Here is a 19,391-nt window from a genome sequence, read left to right on the forward strand (position 1 = left end):
CTTCAGCCTTGTCTGTATGGAAGAAAATTCACTGTATTTACAGACCACAATACCCTAACATGGTTACACAGAGCCAGTCAGCAAAATCCCAAGTTGCTAAGATGGAGCTTAGGGTTGCAAGCATATGATATGTCAATGCATCACCACAGTGGGATTAGCAATGCCAACACACATGGGCTCTCAAGACAGGGAATGGGGTAAGGTAAACTCAGATAGACCTAACACTCTCAAGCAACTTTTCTCAGGGGTCACTTGAAAAACTAGCTTGAGTTCTCCCAGGGGGTGAGATATGTGAAGGCTGCCAGCCTAGCCAGATAGAATTTTGTAGATAATTCTGTCATTTGTAAATATTAATGGTAAGCCACATGCTTGTTTTCTTAAAGATAAGAAAATTATGGTAAATGTTGAACTTATAAAATGTAACCACATTGCACTGTACTGGAGGAATGCTGATAAGTCAAGCATTGTGTAATTGTTTGATGTCAAAACTTGGAGCTGAGATGTCTAGATAAAGTCATTCTGCCTATTGTTTTGAAGCCAGAGTTAATGGCTAGAATTTACATGTATAATTTATTTTATTGCTGTGGCTTGCTGACCAGCTGCAAGATCAAAAAGGCTGTTACTCTCTGAATTTTTGTTAGTCTGGGGAAACCAGAGAATTGTTAAGAGTGATGTAATGTGAAGCAGCACTGTATTATCAATTTAGAGAGAGAGAATCCACAAACATTTTAGCATTTGTCTTGGAAACCTCCAACTCACCAGCACTGCCTATGCTGTATATGTAAGTTTATTTTAGAACTGTGTTTTCTCTTAGAAATAGCTAGGAAATAGGAAGAGTAGATTAGTCTTTTTTTCTGTATTGATGTCAGAACTTTTCTACTGTATTATTTTAAGTATTTCTCTATGTTCTATGAACTCTTGACTAGCACTGTGTATTAAGAAGTATTGTCTTGTGTTTTTATTATTTATTATTAAATATTTTTAAACCTTTCAACTGTGGCTATTTTGTGTAAAGATAATTAAAGCTAGAGTACATGGCATGTATATAGTGATACTGTCCAAGCCACCCCAAATAAGCCTTGCTGTTCAGTCACATTTATCAGTTGGATAATAATATTGCACAGTAATAATTGGACATGCTTTGTTAAGGGCCTTTTTAGTAGCAGATATTAGTGGGTGGTGGCAGCTGGTACTACCTTTTAGACTGGGCAGAAAGGAGGCACAGCTGGAGAGTCTGTGCCAGCCTTCCCCAGGAGTGTCTGTGTGGTTGTATATAACTCTTATCTCAAAGTGTATGTGTCAGCTACTTGGGCAGGGACACGAAGCAATGGTTGGACAGAGAGGGTGCGGGAGGATTTAGCTTTCCCACTAGACTGAGATCTGGACCCTATAGCTGTGCCAGTAGGGAGTCTTGAGAAAAAGGGAGAAACCAGCCCCAGACTGACTGTGATCTCTGTGTGCTTAAGGGAAATTGTACTTTGCTGTGTGGGTATTTATCCTCCCTTATGTGGACGCCCCTTACTGGTGTTAGTTGTGAGGATTGAGGCTCCTTGATTGTTGGGCCAGTGCATGGGTGTCGCACGTGAGAAACCTTAATTTTAGGTTAGGTAACGCCTGTAGGTGCAGCTGTTGATTTAGGCAGTTGTTCCTCTCTGGAGAGATAAACTTCATTTTTTGAAGATGTTCATAGTTTTGTGCATTTGTTCCAAGTTTATAGGGTATGAGGAGTTGAAAATGTATTTGTTTGTTTGAGGGTTTTCATGAAAACAAAGTCTTGAAAAGTATAACATTTGTTCAAATGGAGAAAAGAACAAACAACTGTGTAACAGATCAGCTTGCCAAACATTAAGTGTGCACGTAAGACAAAAAGTTGGAAATGCACATTAAAAAAACTCATGTATAATGGGTGGAAACAGTAGTGTTTTTATCAAAATGGCTCTGCTTTCCATATTCTGATAGAAAGTAAATATCTGTACAGTTACAGACAAAAATGATAAGACTATTGAATTATATTAAGAAATGCCAAGTACAAATAGCAATGCTGCAGCAGATGCATTTGGAAATAAATGAGCATGTGAAGTTGATAAAGAAAGGATTCCAGAATGAATATTCAGCAGGATATTGGAAAAATGAAAAGGTGAGTAATTATAGTAATTGCTAGAGGGTCTTCAACAGTGGATAGAAGATGTAGGGAAAACAATAATGGTAGATTTGTGGTAGAAGCAGGCCATTGGCAAGGGAGGAGGATTACAGTGGTGTGTATTTATATTCCACCAAAACCTGCTATTTTTTTATAACTTCAGAGCACAGACTATTAGCATGACAACATAGGCAGCAGAAAGTAGAAAGGGTTATTGCCCAATGTAGGGAGCCTATAACAAGAAAAATAACCAGAGATATTTTAGAAGTTTGATAAAAATTTGTATAAAGCAGAGAAATGTGGAAATCAAGAAAGAGCACAAATGCAAATATTTATGGAAGACTTAATTATGCTAAGGTTATAAGTACAATGAGGCTCAACAACTAGCATGAGATAAAATGTTGATGTATAATCAGTCTTCAGGAAAGTCTCCAGGAAAAGATGGTATTCCCTTCTAACATTTAGTCTTCCACAGGAAAAAAGTGATAAAGATCTGGAAGATTTTGTTTAACAGTATTTTAAAAGGAGGAGAAGCACTAACATCTTAGAAGAAAGCTGTATACCTAATGACAGTAAAGACCATTGGACCCATTTCAGTTTTAAACAATGATTATAAAGTCTTTACCTGTACTAGCTAACTAAAAGAATGGCAAAGGTGTTGCTAAAATTGATAGATATGGATCATATTGGTTTTTTGAAGGGAGGCAGACATTTGACAACATTAGTAAAACAACGATGATCCAGAGGGAAGCAGAATTTAAGAAAATACCACTGTTTGTGGGTCTTGATGTAGAGAAAGCATTTGGTAGAGTAAGCTGGAATTTTGAGTAGGGCAATGGAAGCATTTGCATTGGCCTTATACAATAATAAGGTTAATTAGGAAGCTGTATGAATGATCAGAGGCAAGAATTAAAGTAGGACTGTTCCTCTCTGATAAGTTGCATTTGAACAGAGGAACCAGGCAGTGGTGTCCTCTTTCCCTTTTGTTATTTGCCTTGTATTTAGAGCCATTGGCAAAGAAAGTAAGAGATTCAGAAATTAAAGGAAATAATAGTTATGGTAATTAAGAAAAGTAGGCTTTATTTGCAGATATTATTTTGTACCTGATAAATCCAGAAAAGGATATGTCAGTGTTGTGGAATATTTTAACTGTTCCAAGTCTTTTCAGGATATGGATTTAATGTAGATAAAGCAAAGGTTGTAGATGTAAATTATGTAGCCACACACAGATTGGTTCAGCAGTACCCATATTTATCTGGGGGTACAGTAAGATGAAGAATTTAGGAGTATGGATTACAAAGGATTATGGCAGCTATATGAGAAGAGACCAAAACAATAATACAAAAAAAAAAAAACCAAGAGACTGGAAGCTCTTGTTTATGGATATGCATTGTAAGATTCAAGCAGTGAAGACGTTTTTAATCCCTTTAATTTTATATATGGGTAAGGCATATTTTTGTCAACCAGAGAAGTTGTGGGTAAAAATTCATAGAGTGGTAGAAATTTATCTGGAAATGAAAGAGGGCAAGAGTTAAGTGGAGTAAGTTGATCCTTCCAATGAGTAAGGCGGTTTAGGGTTACCTGATTTGAAGGGATATTTTAGAGTTACACAGTTAAGGCTCATATACATAACACAAGTTAGAAGGTTATAATTCAAAATGGAAAGGGATGATGATGAAGCAATGGGAAGTTCAAGAAACAGAGAGTGGGATTTTAGATGTAGATCCTTAAGGATAAAAATAGCCAACATACAGAATATTATATTCGTGAATTAGCAGGAAGTATTGTAAGAACTAAGCCAAAATGAGAATGGACAAAGGTTTTGCCAATAGGGTGACTGCAAGGAAGGGTACAGCAAACAGGAAAGAGGGGGGGGGGCTGGAATTTACTTGAGAAAACTACAGGGGAGCCAAGGTATTGGGAACAAATAACTTGGGGGGGGTAATGTAGCGGGATGAGACCAAAAAGACATTTAGAGACGTCTTCTGTACCAGGGCTTGATATGACAGTATAGGCAAAGAGAAAGGAATAGGGGATTCTTAAGTGAAAGACCTGCTGTGGCGGGGGTTTTAGTCTAATCTAGAACAGAATCTTCTGTTAAAAAAAGAATAATTGATGGAGCATATAAAATATTGCATGATAACCATAAGAATCAGTCAGAGGGGGGTTAGAAAAGATAGGGAAGAGAGAATGAAGTAGCATTTTACAAGAGAACGATGGGAGGGCATGTGTATGGCTCCCAAGTATGCAACAAAGTTCAGAAGGTTTAGGATATTTGCTTGGAATTGTTTGCTTGGGGTATAAAAAACACCTATGCAGACTTCAATTTTTTTTTCTCAGGTAGATTACAAATGTTAAGTCTGATGGGGAAGAAAGAGGTGTAACTGGCAACATATATTTTGGGAGTGTCATGAGTTGACAGATTTTAAAAATTCCTCAGAGTTCTCTGTCAGAAATGTTAGGTGAGCAAATGGCTGTAAATAAGGATTTGATTTATGAGATAGGACTTCTTCTTCTTTCGGCTTTTTCCCGGTTAGGGGTCGCCACAGTGGATCCTCTGTCCGCTCATGATTGGCAGTGGAGTTTTACAGTGTCGAGTTGCAGGCCCGGCACCCAACCTTCCATAGAAGACACACACACACACACACACCTAGGGCCAATTTAGAGTGTCCAATCCACCTACTGCATGTATGAGATAGGACACAGGATCCTAATTGCCTAGACATAGTAAGGCCTTATTTTATTTACTTCTGTTGGCCGCAAAAAAAAAAAGCTTACTAGAAAATGGAAGGCAACGTCTAAGCCAACTGTATTTGAGGTACTGAATATTATAAAAGAGAGAAAAGAACTGGAAGAGGGACCTTTATTAAAAGAAGGAGCAAATTAGTCGGTGCTAAAATATCTAGGATTTAAATGATACCACCATTGTAATCCTCAGTTTAAAAAAAAACTGTGGAGCAATTGGTGAAGACTTATGGGAAGCCCTGCAAGATCTCTCAGGCTTTTACAAATATTTTGATTCCTATGCATTTCTAGTTCCTGTTGTTCTTGACTGTCTTCTATCACTATCTAATAAAAATCTGGCATATTCATCTGGTAAAGTTTATCTTTCTGTTATTGCAGCCATTCACTTCCCTTTGGTTTATAAGGTCTTGTTTTAACTTACCTGTGTTAGAAACGTTTCTTTGTGATCACTTGCATTTTTTTTCTTTTCATAAACATTTTTGACACTTTTATTAAATTATCACTTAAGACTTGGGCATACATACGTTAATAGAAAAGTAAACCAACCATATTAACATTTTTTTATTTACATATATTATACACTATATATGTTTTCTTTCTTTATAACAACTGTCATTCAATCTAACATCATATAAATTGTTCAATTCCTGACTGCCCTTAAACGTCACTCTGCCTCCTGAACGTTATTGTACATATATTGTTCCAACAAATTCCATTTATTTCTATGTATTTTGCTCCTTCCCTTTTCATAATATCTTGATCCTTGGGACTTAAATTTGAGCCTTTTTCTATAACCCCTATCCTTTTTTTCTAAAACGCATTGTTTCTCATATGGTCATTAGCTGACTAGGGTATGTCCCTAGGTTGCAAGCCTTGTGATCTGAAGGAACCATGTTTAGTTCTCCCCAAGAAGGAGGTTTCCCTTTAAATTAAATCATTTTACTCTTTGCAAATATGACTTCACAATTTACTTTCAGTTCAATTTTGCATTTACCAGTATATTTTCTTGTTAAGTCTAACCTTGTGGAGATTATTCTTTACAAATTGGAAATCAAACAACCCTTTAGCAATGCAGACTTTCATTACTTGTTTGCTGATTTTAAACAGTCCTGCTACATTGTGGTTAATAAGCCATTACCATGGCATGTTGAGCTTCAGTTTGCTCAGGCAGTTGCCACTTCAGCACTGGATGTCTGTGATTCGTGATTTGAACAAGTGCAACACTTGCATGAAATGTTGTAGCCTTGATGCTGTCTCCAAAGATAGACTGGGGTTTCTTAAGGTAGTTCCTAATGGACTTTATGTACGTATTCCTTCTGCACCCTTCCCGCTATAATTCAGTAATGAGTTGGCTTACAATAATAGGATCGTAGGAGATTACCAGGCTATCGACCCAGAGGCCATTTCAAGCCTACCCGTTTCATCCCAATGTAATGCCATAGAAATGTTAGTCAATACCCAGGATTCAATTTAGTAATGACTGCCTATGTCCAGGAAGGTTGTGGGTGCTATTCCCACAAATAATTTATGGTGCCTCATCCAGACATCCAGGTTCCTTTTGAATAGTGGCATTGAGGTACTCTGTTTCACATGAATAGGTAGCCTATTCCAAAGATGCAGCAGCCTCTGGGAGATGCATCTGTCCCTCCAGCATGTCCTATTTATGTTGCAGGCAATATTTAGGTCCCTGTAATGGGTGGCCCTAGTCCCATTTGATTTACAGGTATGCAACAAGTGCACTAAGTTTGGGTCTGAGATTGGCTCTGTAAGCCAAACCCAAGTCTTGCCTAAGAAGTCTATATGATACAGAGTAAAGTGACAGGGACTTTAGTTTGTCTGTGTATGGCATATGCTGTAGTCCCTTGATAATCTTTGTGAGAAACCTCTGAGGTCTCTCCAGTTGCTGCAGGTGCTTTGTATGGTACATGCCAAACAGGGCATTATACTCAATTATGGGTTGAATTAGTGCCAAGTATAGAGGGGTTATAACCTCTTTCACCCTTGAGATGATGCATTAACTAATCAAGTGTGCTATGTAGAAAGCCTTCCTTACTACAGTAGACACATGGTGGTTGAAATAAAGGTCACAGACAGCTTGAGCCCAAGTCCCTTACCACTTCATGGGTGCTTAGGGTATTGTTAATTTGATAATGTGAAGGGACATTGTGCCAAAGGGAATGATGATGCATGTGCCAAAGGGACCCTTCTGATTTTATAGACAGAGTAAGATAATTGTAGATTACCTACCATAACTTAACATATTTGTGGAGAGAAAACAGAAGGGTCTGAACCCTTCTTTATCTGGACAGTGCTTGTATATTTTATTTATGCCGTACTAAACTGAAGGAGTCAAAGTTGTTCCTTTCCAAGACATTCTTCTGTCAGTATTGATGAGTGATCACTTAAAATATTTGTGTACCTGCTGACAATAAAAGCTTTGAATGTGTTAAAAGCACACTGCTGGTGGGAAGACAGCACTGGTGAAGGTCCTTCTGATTTACTTTCTTGGAAGCTGTGCTTTTAGCAAGGGGTTGGTTCAGATGTTGGTACCATAGCGTTCTCTTCCTTAAACCAATTTTTTTAATCTAGGTGGTTTGAGGAAGCTACTGTGGCTGACTAGTTGGGGAGAGGTATGCATGCTCCCAAACATGCCTACCTCCCTAACTCAGTGGTATTTTCACCAGTGTACCAGAGTGAGACTGCCTGACCTTTTTGCTAGTGATCAGCTATCCCCCAGCAGGTATCACTAATAAAGTGGCTGGGCCACTGAAGCACATCCTCCCCCTCAAACTCCAGCGTTCTTAGTGCTAATTGAACTGTTTGCCTGGGTGGTAGTCAGGGCTTCATCCCAGTACACTGTAGTGTGAGGTATGTTGTATTCTCCAGGCTTGTCGCAATTGTGTTTAGGGATGCAGCTTTCTTCTCATTTTTGCTACGGAGGCTTCCATAAATTTCTTGCAGGAGTGAAGAACTCTGAAGAGACAACAGTCTACATTTCATTTTATCTGCACTTGTTTACAGGAAAGTTGACAAAGAAGTATTTTTGTGTTAATTTGATTGACCCCAAAGTAGATATTGCTGGATATCTTTCCAGTTGAATGCTGCCAACATTATTTTACTAGTAAGACCTCATTAATCCAGCACTCGTGATACCAGTTTTCAGTATACCGTACTTGGAATCTGACTAATGCAGTATTGATGTTGCTTTAAGAAAAAGGAAACAGGGAGGATGTAAATATGTTTCAAATTGCTATTCATATGAAATAATTAAAACGGAACACAGCTGAGCCCATGTTCATAAACATTGGTGTGCCACATTAAAGATTTTAATAACAGCAATTTTTTTCTGTCCTTTTTTGTCACAGTACCATGGTTTAGATGGTGACTCCATTATTGGTCCCAGTTACATGAGTCATCTGGTGCCCTTCTCTCCCAGGAGAGTGCGACTTGTATAGATACTGGGTTGAGGATTTTTTTTGTTTGACATGTCCATTGCCTCTAACCTCTTGAGCTCAACATGCAATGACATTTTTTGACTTTTTCATTTGAACAAAGATTAGTCTATTTAGATATAAAAATGAGTTAACTGAACTGATTTTTACCATACATTCAGGTTTAATGTTAAACATTAAGGACAGAACCAAAAAAAATGCAGAGAGGATTAAGTAATGTATACTACATCCCAAATAGTGATAAAAGCTGATTTAGTGGTTACTTGGGCAGAAGCAATTTGAAACTGCTTAAATACAGTAAACTCTCAGTTTACCAGAACTCAAGCAACCGGCAAAAAAAATCGAAGAAATACAGTACAAGTTTCACGTGTTGCACTTTGTTTCCCCCTGCAGAAACATGCCTTACATTTTTAGAGTTTGAGTTTTAAAAAGGAAGATAGGAACAAATTCCCTCTCTCTCCATCCTGAGAACAAGTCAAACCAAACAAATGATGCAGAGTACAGTATTAGTCAGGCCTATTTTTAACAGTAACTCTCAAGCAACCAGAAACTACAGTTATCTGGCATCTACCAATCCCCATGGGTGCCGGTTAACTGAGAGTTTACTGTATATTTTTGACACATTTAAACTATGTTTATGTGAAAAGTTCTGACACATTTAAAGCAGATTTTCAGGTGAAAACTTCTCCCCAGTATACACACACAAGTATGTGTGCTTCCTCTGCTCTTTCATTCATTCCCTCTGTCTTGTACTGCATTGTCTTTCTTGCTCATGTGAAAGGGAGATTTTTGGCATAAATTATTACAAGGCAGTCAATACTGAGCACTGATTTGTTCTTTCTTTTGGAACTTATTAAATGTAATCTGTTTTTTAAGCACAGTAAGTAACTGTGGCTATTTGTCTTAAACACATCAGATGACATTTTAGGAATAAAGACAAAGATATAGTTACACCCTCAACTGTACATGATTTGTATCAGATCCACACCTCTCAATGCCTTAATTGCGTGACTTGTGTGTGTTTGTTGAGAAACATCCTTTTCAGTCTTTAGTCCTTTTGTAAGTTCTTATATAGCCGTCTTTAAAATTGTTTATTTTGGCATGCCTTACTAAAGGACTACTGCCATATCGTAACCTGATAAACAGTCAACAATGACATTATAGTTAGTAACAGTTCAATCTATTGTGAATATTTATTTTCTCATTACTGTTTTGATTTCAGATGTGGTCTGCTTTTTTTTTTCACCATTTCTAACTTTACCTCCCTAGAATTTGATCTTGGACGACTACAAATTTCCAAGGAAAAAGTGAATGACTGTGTTCTGCCAAAGTGGGCCAAATCACCTGAAGATTTTATTTACAAGCACAGTAAAGCACTAGTGAGTGTAGTGCATGTGTGTTAACATTTATTTATTGTATTTTTATATGTTTGCTATATAGTCTATGAATTCTCAAATGGAGAAAAGGGGTCTGCAAGAGACATCACTGAAGGTTTTTGGAGTGATTATACAAATGTAGAATACTATTAATGTTATCTCTTCTCATAATGACCATTGTTGAGCAAAATGTTTTATTGCAAACAAAATGTTAACATTCTTTTGAGAATGTTGTCTGAATTATATGCATGCAGAAAGGAATCAGACCTATTATACTGGAGTAATTTGGCCTCTAGTCTCCTTTGTATTCATACTGTTTGAATTCTCTGTTTTTAGCTTAATGAACTTAAAAATGTTATCACTGAAATTTGTATTTCCTTTTGTAATTGGATAAATATATAGATTGGTTTGTCAGTTCCATGTCTCAAAATCCCTCCCTAGGGCATTTAAGTACAGTAGTTGACAGCTGGAGTAACGCCAAATGCCTGCAACGCTACTCAAACTCATGTCTTCTAAACAATAATCGGGGCTTTATCACTCTACACTACCGGTGCATGCACCCATTTCACAAATACAACTGGGATGAGTTGTTCACATGATGACCTGCAGAAAGGACCTCCTCACATCTCCAGGTGTGTGTCAGAGCATCACCATAAGGACAAGCACTCCGCCATATTCAGGTCTCAGTCTTTGAGGTATGTCCACCATTCAGCAGATCCCTGATCCTTTTAGATGGTGAGCTTGCCTCAGCTAGTAAGGGCTCAAACCTGAACTCATCCTTGGCCTCAGATGAAGACTGTAGACAGTAATGTAACCTTTGGATGTCATATCTGTGGTAGTGAGGAAATTATTCTAAGTTGTGCAACTTATAAACAAAAGTATGGCATTGATGTTTAAGGCGGTATTTTTTCTACTGTATTCAGCACTCATCAGACCCATTTTTTAACACCTTTATTGCATTGCCATGTAAGACATAGGCAAACACAGTTATATACATGAAAACAAACAATATATGTTCCTAGATACAAACATGCATTCTATCTATACTTTTGTTCAACTATCATCAATGTAACATTACATAAATTGCTCAGGTCCTGCCTTCCCTTAAACCTCACTCATCCTCCAAAGCATTATTCTGCATGTATTGTTCCCACAGTTTCCATTCTTTTTCTCTGTCATTTCCTCCTACCCTTTTCTAAAGATCCCACTTCCAGTTTTTTTATCTCTGTTACAGTTGAGACTTTGATCTCCATTTTCTAGTAATTGCTTTTTTGACAGCCACCAAAATTAAACTTAACAAGACCTTAGCTATGTCTAGGCAGTTCAGATCCTGTATCTCAGTTCAAAACAATGATTTCTTTAGTTACACTCATTTGCTCACCCAATATTTGTTAGAGTACTTTACAGGGAATTTTTAAAGTTTGCCAACTCATTGCATATGTTCCCAGTTACTTCTTTCTTCCCTATCACACCTCCAGCTTCTGGCATCTACCTAAGAAAAAACTTGTTGGAGTCTGTTTTGGTAGAAAAATAACGATGAAAACACTTCCAAGCAAAAATCCTAAATGTTCTAGACAGTGTTGCATATATGAGAGCTATATATATTTGTCCTCCCATTGTTTCCTTGTAAATTCCTTATCCAATCTCTCTTCCCAATCTTTTCAAACCTCCTGTGATTGGTTCCTGTAGTTATCATGCAATATTTTATATGGTCAACTAATTATCCCTTTTTTAACAGCAGCTTCTGATCTAGATTCAACTACAGATGCTGCCACAGCAGGTCTTTCACTTGCGGTTGCCATAGCCCTTTCTCTTTGCCTGTACTCCGATATCAGTCCCTAATAGGGAAGGCAGTAGACTGTCATCCAAATGTCTTCTTGGCCTCTTTCCATTCTGTCACCTTTCCCTCTTAAGTTATTATCTCCCAGTACCTTGGTTCTTGTCAGTTTTCTCTAGTAAATTCCATCCCCTCTTGCTTATTCTTTGTAGCCCTAATTTTAATCATCCCTATCGGCAAAATCTCATTTCTCCAATCTCATGTTGGCTTTGTTCTTAAAATACTTTCTGCTACTTTATGAATATAATATTCTGCATGGCTGTTATTCTAGCTAAGGATGTGCACCCAAGATCCCACTCACTTTGTTTCTTGAATTTCCCCCCTCTTCATCATTATTCCTTTCCACTTTGAATTATGTCTTTCTGTTTGTGTTATAGATGAGCCTTAACTCTATAGCTCTAAAATATCCATTCAAATGAGGTAATCCTAAACCACCTTGTTCTGTTGGAAAGATCAGCTTATCCCTCTTGCCTCTTACCCTCCCAGATAAATTCCTTCATCTCTGTTATTGTCCACAGCCTCTCCCCTCTTGTTAGTAAAATATATGTTTGACCTGTATATGAAACTAAAGGGACTAAAAACATTTTCACTGCTTGTATCTTGCTATCAGTATCCACAAATAGGCATTTCAGTTTCTCAGTTTTTGTATTTCATTGTTTAGTCTCTTTCCACATATCTGTAGCTGCCATAACATAATTCTTTTTCATCCATACTCCTAAATACTTTGTGTTCCCATAAATTAGTAGTGTTGAACCAATTTATGTAGGTAAGTAGTTTACAGCTGTAGCCTTTGTTTTATCTTTATTCATTTTATATCCCCAAAAACTTGAAACTGTCTCAAAATGTTCCATAACACTGAGATATCCTTTTCTGGTTTTATCAGGTATAAAATATTATATGCAAATAAAGCCAACTTTTCTTGATTACCATACCAGTTATATTCTTGAATTTCTGAGTCCCTTAATTTCTTTGCCAGTGGTTCTAAATATAAAGCAAATAAAGGGGAAAGAGGGCACCCTGTGTGGTTCCTCTGGTCACATCACACCTATTATTGAGTACAATGCCCTTTTTGTATGAACCTAACCAGGAGTATCCAACAACTGACACGTCCACTGAGTTTCCGCAGTAAGAGAGCACAGGGTGTAAATAACACGCCCTATATAGACTGTCTCAAAGCCTTATCCCTATTTTCTATTTCCCACAGGTTACTGAGGGTAGATCTATGCCTGGCATACAAGGAATCTTCAGATCCCAATCTGTTCCCCCGTCATATCTTTAAAACAAAGAGCACCAGACGTACCCATTCTGAAGACTTGAACCTTGCCTGTGTGGAAAGAGGTATGTATCCCAAAGACTACCCCTTCTCTGGAACAGGCTTTCTATCCATGTGAAGCATAGGTCCTCTCTAACTCGATTCAAGTGTAACTTGAACCAACTGGATGAGAAACTGGAAATTCATCCCAGTTTGGCACCTGTGTCTCTAACGGACACAGAGACAGCCTGTGCATCTCCCAAGGCCCTGCTTTCGCTACCAAGGGTAACAGGACTTGTCAAAAATTTGGGATGCATGGCTAGTCTTAAAAAGGCCCCAGTGGTAGTTAGCCTAGTGCGCACCTATAAATCTATGGAAGATTCTGATGCCACTGTTTCTGAGAAGGATAAGATATTGCTACATACCATCCACCTGCATCTCCATCAGATGAACCCACATTTAAAGATAACCCTCAAACAAAGGAGGAGCAGATCAGACAAAACCCTTCATTCCACAAGAAATACCTGGTGGATTTTTTGGAGAAGAAGCTTAACAAGCCTTGTGTCATTATGGCCATGGAGCTATTCATTTGGGATGCAATCAGAACATCCTGGGGGGTACTACTGCTGTGCCCCTTTGGCCCAGAAAAAGGTTGAAACTCATTTACAATCCACCACTTGAGTATGAAGATCTCTTCTATATATTCCAGTGTTGATTTCTTTGTGGTGTCCCTATTTCCAAACAAATCCATAGGGATGCAGCATTTTACCACCTTTTTGCTGAACAGGGAGTCCAGATCTTGAGCAAGTGTAGCAAGTGTCTGCTTTCCTACAGTGGGCCTCAGTGCATTCAGCAACTTATTTGCTTTGTCCATTTACAAGCCCATCTGGTGAAGAAGGCCAGATGACCCCCTTGAATTTGGGGTCAAGAATCTTTGCAACACATGATCCATGATGCCTGCTGTTCAATACCACATGACCCATTGTGCTTATGGACTTTAGCTAGGGATGCAAGTTCTGTTGCACACCTACTCAGGAGGATATGAATTACTTTGCTCTTCCTAAAAAAATGTGCTCCGGAACAAGACCCTGAATGCCCAACTCTTGAGGGATTCTTTTTGCCCCCCCCTCAAGATTTTGTTGATGCCCTCCTCAAGAGAAAGCATCATTGATGACATCTCCTATCCCCCTTCTGTAACTTCCACCCCTTCCTCTGCTAGACCTGTCTAGTTCCAAAAATAAAAAAGGTCTCCTTGTCATTTGAAAAAGTCCCTTGAGCTTCACAAAGTCGTGCCTCATCTGATGCAGTTTCTGACTGCCCCAGCAGCTTGTTTTTTTGTGACCTGCATTCCAGGACTGCCCATGTGCAACAGTTTGTCTTGATTTGGAGAATCATCACAAAGTATCAGTGGTTCTACATGTTGTCACCTTCAGCCATGTTCTGGAGTGCTTGGATCAGGTCTCAATTAGGGGTCAGCTGGTGAGGCATTATTTTGCCACAGAGCATCCAAAATCTACTGACAAGGGGACTAAAGAGGATGATATGGGGTTCGAGGAGGAATGGGTGGGGGGGGTTTACTCCAGTCTCCTCCTAGTCCTGAATGGGGATTGATAATTTCTGTCCTATTCTACACCTCAGCTGCTTTAGTTTATAAATCTTGCCTGTTTTGTTCTGGATGGTCACATTGCAAGGGTCATACTGCATCTCCGCTAGGGGCCTGGATTGTGTCCCTAGATATGATTGATGCCTTTTGAAGCATCAGCATCTGTGGTCCACACTAGCGATTCTTTCAGTATCCTTTGGATTTACATTAATCTGTGCATAAATTCCCAAGATAAAAAAAAATTAAGCCACAAAATTCTGGCAAGAAACAGAGTGCCTATAAAATGTTTGTTGCATTGTGCATCTCAATGCTGTAAACATGCTGATAAATGTGATTCCTAAAAAGCATGATCAGTCTTTCCAATATAGAATACACTATAAGAATCCCATTTTGCAATATAAACAACCCCCAAAGTTCCACAGGAAAAATTCCCTTTATAATTTACTGCAAAATCAGTTGGAACATAAACTTAATTTCCCTCTACTATAAGTGGACATTGTGCACAGTCTCCATAGTTAAACATTATAATATTTTTTTACTTTTGCTATGAGGGGTACACTCAAGTAAATCCTTAATACATTCCCTTTTTTTTTTAAATGAACTTAATTTGAGTTTCAGTTCTGCTTTGTTAAGTATGGTCCCCACTTATTACAGCCTTCCAATTATTAGAAAAGGTGCTTATTCAGGGAAAGGCCAAGTGGGATGTAAGGTAACACAAAAGTTCCAAAGGAATTTTTATCATCCTTAATTTTTGTATTTGTAACACTTCTCTTAGTTAGGTTATTCACCACCCTTCCAGCAGCTGGTTTAGTCTACCATTTCTGTCATTCAACATTTGCAGTTCAGAGTTTAACAAGTCAAGTGGACACCCTTGTTCTAAAAACATCATCTTTAAAGTCTCTAACTCCTGCTGGAAATGTAATTTCCTTGGAGGTCATTTCTGACACCATCTGGCCCTTAATAATGCTAGTCATTTCGATACCACATAAAAGTAAACCAAAGCAACAGTAGAGTTCAGGTACTATACTGAACTTTAACCAAAATAAAAGTACGTAAGAGCTGTCTCAGTGTTTGAAGTACTGCTTCCTCACTAATGAAAACAACCATAAAATTCAGCTTCTTATACATATAATCAATAACATCTGAGCCAATCACATGCGTTCGAATTAGTGACTTAATTGCTTTCATTAAAGGAATATATTCAAATAAAACCATAATAAAATAGTGAGAATATGCATATAAAATAAATCTACAAAATAATTCCTGTCAACATCCAGGACTGTATATCTACATATATATAAAAATATATACACACAAACATTAAAACATAAAAAAATATACAAGTCCATTTCATCATTTACGTAAATGTTTTCCATCCAGTATAGGCTTCAATGGGACCTTATCATTTAAGCCTTTGCCATTATTTGCCCTCATTGTAGTTCTCCATATTATGCTAGTCTTTTGTTTGCTTGGTGCTTGGATGGTAACTTTGGTAATCTAAGTAAGAATTAGAAAATGTTGGCTTCTCATATGTTGTTGACTCAAAATAGTTCTCTTCTTCTTCTTTCGGCTTTTTCCCTGTTAGGGGTTCGCCACAGCAGATCAACTGTCCGCTCCTGATTGGCAGTGGAGTCTTACAGTGTTGAATTGCCAGCCCAACCTTCCACAGAAGGTACACACACACACACACGCACACTCACACCTTGGGCCAATTTGGAGTGTCCAATCCACCTACAGCATGTCTTTGGGATGTTGGAGGAAACCCACGTGACCACAGGGAGGACATGCAGACTCCGCACAGAAGGCACCCCAGCCGAGGATTGAACAGAAGAACCTCTTGCTGTGAGGCAGCAATGCTAACCACTGCACCACCACAGCCGCCCTTCCAACTTGTTCAGCTGAATGCAATAAATCCTGTACTTTTCTAAATGGTCACATTGAGGAAATTCACAAAATCAGAAGACCAGCAGTGTGTAAATTTTAGAAATTCTGTGGTAGAGTTCAAAAATTAAATAAACTTAAACATTCTGGCTAGGCTGTTCATATCAGAAATGTCACCTAAAAAGCGCAGATATATTAGCACATGTTGAAACCACTCACTTACGAAAACATAACCTTGTTTCCCATACATACATCAGCACGCTGACATAAGTTAGGTTGCAGTTTGCTTCCATAGAAATACCAGTTCTCCATTTAAAATACTAGCCCTTGGAAAACAAATAGTTGTTTCTAAGTACAAATTCCAAAAACTCAGTTAACATTCTAACGTCATGGTGGGTGAAATGGTTGCGCTACATACGTTCTTAGGCTGTTCCCATGGTAATGACCATCAAAGATCTTAACAAGCTTAGCTATGCACCCTAAATCCATTTGGATCTCAAGTACTGTTGGGTGAAGGAGGAGCATGTTAGTAGAGAGGTAACTAAGGGAGGGGTACTAGTTAGGATGATACTTTTCTTACTGACTGACTCTGTATGTAAGGGACATGGGGCCAGACCAGGGGTAAATTTGCGATTTCCCACCCAGTTTTCAAGGTTCCGTTTGAAAAAGGGTCAGGTATGAACAGTTTTTTATATGGAAAGAACCTATTCCATGCATGGAGATTGTTTGTGACACGCACCTAGAATATTGAAAGTAATGTTTTTAATAGTAGTATTTACAGAAAATAAATCTTTTCCAACAGTTATTTGCCTTATAATAGCAGCCATCCTATGTTTATGAAAAAGAACATACCTAGGGGTCAGTTTATTCGAGCTTCCCATATGACTAGTAATAACAAAATATTTTTGCAAGAGGTTGAATTTATTTCATCCCTTTTTTTGTCTAGGGGTTATCCCAGAGAAGGGTTATTCAGTTCTGCTGATGAAATTTTTTCAAAAAGATACATTAAGTTTGGCCCTATTCTTAGAGTAGGTTTTAAGAGCAATAGAAATATGTCCCGGGCAAGCAATGAATTTGTTTCTGAGGGTGTTCACAAAGATAGTGGGAACAATCATAATAGTGTTCCCTCATTTTGTTTAGACATATCAGTCAACAGTAGGTGCATCACTCACTCTATGGGTTGCCAACTGGCTTACTGACAGAACCCAGACTGTAAAAGTAGCCGACTCCAAATCCAGCTCCAGACAAGTGACAAGTGGAGTATCTCAGGGTTCAGTCCGGGACAGCTCTTGTTTGGCATCCACTTCTCTGAAGTACAGGCTAACACTAAGGAACTCTAGCTAACAATGTTTGCAGATGACTGCAAACAGGGTGCCATTATTGAATCCCTAAATTATGTGGATATTCTACAAAAGGGCCTTACAGAAACAGATGCTTGGTGCCAGAGCCATGGACTCAAGCTTAATGCCAAGAAATGTATAGTTATCCCCTTTGGGAAAAAACATGTACCCATGAATTACCACGTAGGTGGCAATACACTAAACACTGAAAGTGTGATGAGAGACTTGGGAATACAGGTGGACAGTGGTCTCACCTTCGATAACCACATCAGTCAGGAAATCCTTCTATGTGGCACACCTCATCATTAAGGGCTTTTCATCCAGAAAAAAGGAGGTCATTGTCCCACTGTACTCATCCCTCATTAGACCCATTATAAAGTACAACACCCCATTTGGTATGTACCTCACAAGACATATGCAACAGCTGGAAAGGCCGCAGAAATACCTCACTAAAAGAATCACAAGCCTAAAGCAGATGCCCTGTACTGACCGTCTAAAAAAAACTCCAGCTATACTCTGTGGCATATTGTCTACTCACAGGCAATCTCTGCTTAACATAGAAGGCCATGTCAAACCCTGAGCTGTTGGACATGCTCCACTTAAAGAAATCCCAATTCCTCAGAGCCACACGCTCCAGGGATCTAAACCTTGTCATCACAGTGAACAAAACATGCTGGTGGGATAGGTTCCTGACCCAGAGACTCCCCATACTCTGGAATAGATTGCCCATACATGTCAAGCAGAGCGCCTCCTTGGCGCTCTTCAGAAGGAACCTTGACAATTGAATGGGAGATAGGAAATTCACCCCGGGGATCACGTCAGCTGCCCTGCTAGACAGCTGTCCAGGGAAGTAAATATCGCGGGAAGAAATATCCAGGGAATTGTTATGGCTAGACTTGTATAGGCTCTAGGGCCAATAGCCTAGTACCAACCTATGAACCATCAGAAAAATAATTCAAAACAACTGGAGAATTATTTCTGGGAATCAAGACTTAAGATCATTATTACGGGAAGTCCCCAAATTTATATAAAAGAAGGATAAGTGGATTAAATTTTTAGAACAAGTTAATGCTAAAATTATTCCCCCTATTACCACCAAACCGTTTGATACCTACAAATGTCATGAATGTAATGTTTGTAAGTTTATCAGTGAGGGACCATTAATTTATTTAGGACATATTTCACATACTATAGAGGCTCCTGGTAGATTTAATTGTGGTACAACAGGAGTTGTGCATATTTGGTTATGCTCTGGCTGTAGCAGTTTTTATGTTGGTATGACCACTAGGAGTTTGAGACAATCAAAATTAAAGACACAAATAATGCTCTTTATAGGCATTCTAATTTGTGTGGAAATTTCAAGAAATTTACCTTTGCGATTTTAGAAAGGGTTTTTGAGAACAAAAAGGGTGGACATTATAAAAATTTGGCTGAGACCAGGGAGTTCAAGTGGCAGATTAAGTTAAGAGCTGATGTACCCCCAAGTCTGAATGAAGCTACTAATATTAAATATATTTTAAAAGAAAGAAGACTCATGGTACTTTAAGAGCTTAATGTGTTCTTAATTGACTGTTTTATTGATGGGCTTCTTTTACTGGTTGATTTTTGTATATGTATTGCAATGTGGATTGTAATTCTTGATGAATTTTTTTTTTATGAAAGCAGCAATTAGTTTGCTGTGCTAATGCATGCTCTTTAGTTCTTCCTCTAGTGCTTTATACCAGTTTTTTTTTTTAGTGGTTTGTGGTGCTGCTTTCCTTGGGTT

At 38.3% G+C, this 19,391-nt stretch overlaps 1 protein-coding gene across 1 annotated transcript in view; it reads left to right on the plus strand.

Annotated features, from left to right (window-relative positions):
* NBEAL1 (neurobeachin like 1) overlaps nucleotides 1-19,391 on the plus strand; it is a 2,263,075-nt gene that overhangs the window by 1,736,086 nt on the left and 507,598 nt on the right. The window contains exon 46 of the mRNA XM_044075407.1: nucleotides 9,607-9,716. Within this exon, the coding sequence (XP_043931342.1) occupies nucleotides 9,607-9,716 (110 nt within the window). The remainder of the gene's footprint in view (nucleotides 1-9,606; nucleotides 9,717-19,391) is intronic.

Source organism: Protopterus annectens, chromosome 6.part1 (assembly GCF_019279795.1).
Source record: "Protopterus annectens isolate FY-2018-M chromosome 6.part1, PAN1.0, whole genome shotgun sequence".
NCBI lineage: Eukaryota > Metazoa > Chordata > Ceratodontiformes > Protopteridae > Protopterus > Protopterus annectens.